The sequence below is a fragment of the Tupaia chinensis genome, unplaced genomic scaffold (assembly GCF_000334495.1).
Source record: "Tupaia chinensis unplaced genomic scaffold, TupChi_1.0 Scaffold000067_1, whole genome shotgun sequence".
NCBI lineage: Eukaryota > Metazoa > Chordata > Mammalia > Scandentia > Tupaiidae > Tupaia > Tupaia belangeri.
The window spans coordinates 4,373,032-4,375,805 of record NW_006159526.1 but is presented as its reverse complement, the minus strand read 5'-3'; the positions used below and the strand labels follow the sequence as shown (position 1 = coordinate 4,375,805).

At 57.8% G+C, this 2,774-nt stretch overlaps 1 protein-coding gene across 2 annotated transcripts in view; it reads left to right on the top strand.

Annotated features, from left to right (window-relative positions):
* Positions 1 to 163, top strand: part of GNG8 (G protein subunit gamma 8) — a 1,406-nt gene extending 1,243 nt beyond the window's left edge. For both annotated transcript variants that reach the window (XM_006142103.3, XM_027767253.1), the window contains exon 3: positions 1 to 163. In XM_006142103.3, coding sequence (XP_006142165.1) covers positions 1 to 130 — 130 coding nt within the window. In that variant the 3' untranslated portion in view covers positions 131 to 163.
* The last annotated feature ends 2,611 nt before the right edge of the window (positions 164 to 2,774 follow it).

Here is a 2,774-nt window from a genome sequence, read left to right as displayed (position 1 = left end):
GGTGTCGCAGGCCGCCGCGGAGCTCTTGGCTTTCTGCGAGACGCACGCCAAAGACGACCCGCTGGTGACGCCGGTACCCGCCGCCGAGAACCCCTTCCGCGACAAGCGCCTCTTTTGCGTCCTGCTCTGAGCCCTTATGGCGGGTTACCCTCCCCTGGCCAAGTGCGAATCCAATAAACCTGGTGACTGTGGTGCTGCCTGTGCTTTGGGGGAAACTGAGGCATGCACCGAGCCGTGGGGAACCTGGGTCCTTCCGCCTGCGTGTGGGGTGTGAGGGGGTGTGGGTGCGGACGAACACAACTCCGCCAGGGCTTTGTCCCCGGCCGAACACTCCGACACCCCATTCTGAACTTAGCAATCGCCCCACAGCCGCAGAGAGCAGCGCTCTGCTGGTCTGACTGCCACTTCAGAGTCCCTGTTCAGCCGCCCAGCTCGGGACAGGGCGAGGACCCGAGACGCCAGCCTCCGCGGGCCTCTCCTCCCCTCGCTCCTCAGGGTGAAGATTCTTAGGAGACTCAGTGCTCCCTCCAGCTGCCTGTTTATCCCCGGAATGACTCCACCCCCACTGGCTCCACCTCCGCTCCCACCCTGTTTTTCAGAGAGATTTTTGCTGTAAGGCATGTGTGCTTGCTGGAGAGATAGAGTCAGAAAGTGAGAAATCCCCCCCCAGGGAGGATGGCCACACTGCAGTTCCTTCTCCTCCATTCTCCACTTGGGATTTGGGGCACACATGCACACGCGCCTGGAGTGGGTCTCAAGCCTTCGGGTCTCGGACTGGAACTGTGGTTTGCCCTGTGGGAGTCCAGCGACATAGCCATTACACCATCTGCTGGTTCCCCACCCCACCCTTTTTTTAAAAAAATTTGTCAAGGAGCCAGCAGGTGGCGTGATAAGGCACTGGACTCCCACATGGCCAAGGTCATTTGACTCCTGGACTTGTCAACTTGAAAGTCACACCAGGTGTGTGTGCATGTGTACCCCAAATCCCCGGATGAGAATGGAGAAGGGATTGTGGCATGGCGATTTCTCACTGTCCTGCCTCTCTCTCTCTCTGGGGAGTGCACACAGGCTACAGCAAAAATCTAAAAAAAAAAAATTTTCAGTGCGCATTATGAAAGAGGGAGGGAGAGGGAGGAGAAGCGCCCCCATGGGGTTGGTCCTGGCACTGTCCCTTCTCCTGTTAGCGTGTGGGGTATGCCCACGTGCGCATGCCTGGTGTGGATTCAGGGTCAGCCATGTAGGACAGGCCCACTTCTGTCCTCAAGCCCTGAGCTTCTCTTGGTTCATTCACTCATTCTTCCAGATGCTCCATGACTGGCCACGTGCTGGGCAATGTGGGAGACATGGCCGTGACCAAGGTTACCCTGGCTCTACCTTCCTGGGGCTCAGAGTCCAGTAAGAGAGGCAGACATGTCCCCAGATGATGACAGCTTAGAGCAGGCAGGGGTGGAGTAGGGGAACTCAAAGGGAACACCTGACTCAGATTGGGATCAGGGAGGACTTCCTAGAGGAGGGGACATCTGAGCTGGGTTGTGAGGACTTCCTAGAGGAGGGGACATCTGAGTTGTGGAGAAAAGTATGGTTAGAGAAAGGGAAAGGATTCTCTGGAATCAAAACACCTTGTGACCCACTGGGGCCCAGGGCTATGAGACTGGGTCCCACTGTGCCCCACTGTCCCCTGCTCAGGATGACTCAGGGCCAGCTGCTGTGTATCACAGAGCCTGGTTGTGTTGGGGCTTCTTACAGGGGGATGAAAAGTGAAATGTGCGGGCCAGCAGGTGGTGTAGGGGCTAGGGTGCTGGACTCCCACGGTTGACTGCAGTTCAAGTCCCACACCTGGCAGTTTGAAAATCACCCTGGGCACTGTGCTTGCGTGCCCAAAAGAATGGAAGAGAAGGGACTGGGGGGCTGACCATCCCCCCTGGGGGGCTGATTTTTCACTTTTCCTCTCTCTGTCTCTCTCTCTCTGATGAGCGCGTGTACCCTAGGGCAAAACCCTACAAAACAGTGAAATGCTAAGTGTCCCGTTGCCAGTGCAGACGGGCAACTCTGAGTTTGGCCTGAGAACCGCCAAGTTCGCAACCCTCTCTCCTCTTCACCCCGCCCCCTTGGCTCTGGGCTGGTACTCTGCTCCCCAGCTCGCAGCTGACTGAGGTGGGCCCCCTGGACCTAGCTGGAGGTGGCTTGTCCAGTGTCCCCTCCCCAGAGGAGCCACACAGGAGTCTGATAATCACTCCATTATTTGCATTGCTCCATTATTCGCATCGGATTAGGGTCCCCTGGGCCCCAACTCTGAGCTTTTTGTAGGACTGAGGCAGAAGCGGCTTTAATTACAGCTCTCTCCTGCTCCCCACCTCTCAGCCGGCTCCAGCCGGGTTGCGTCATGTCTGTGGGAGCCCCGGGGGAGCCCAGGGACCGAGAGCCAAGGGCTAGTGTAGGGATGGAGGAGGAGGGAGATGTAGGGATGCCGGCAGGGCAGAGCCAGAGGGTTCTGGGATCTCACAGACAGCATCTGTGCAGCTTAGACCTTGAAGGGTGAAGGAAGCTGGGACCCCAGGGTCCCTGAGGGCCAGGCTCCACACTCTCTCCACCTGTGAGGCCAGGATGGGGGTCCCGCCTTGTCTGACTGGGACTCGGAGCTTGGCGCCTCAGGGACATAAAGATTTCTTGAGCCCAGATTGGTGGGATTTAGATCTGGAATCAGAGCTGCCCAGGGCCAACTTCTTCCTTCACTTCTTCCTCCACGTAGCTGATCTTGGGGGGCAGGGGGTTAA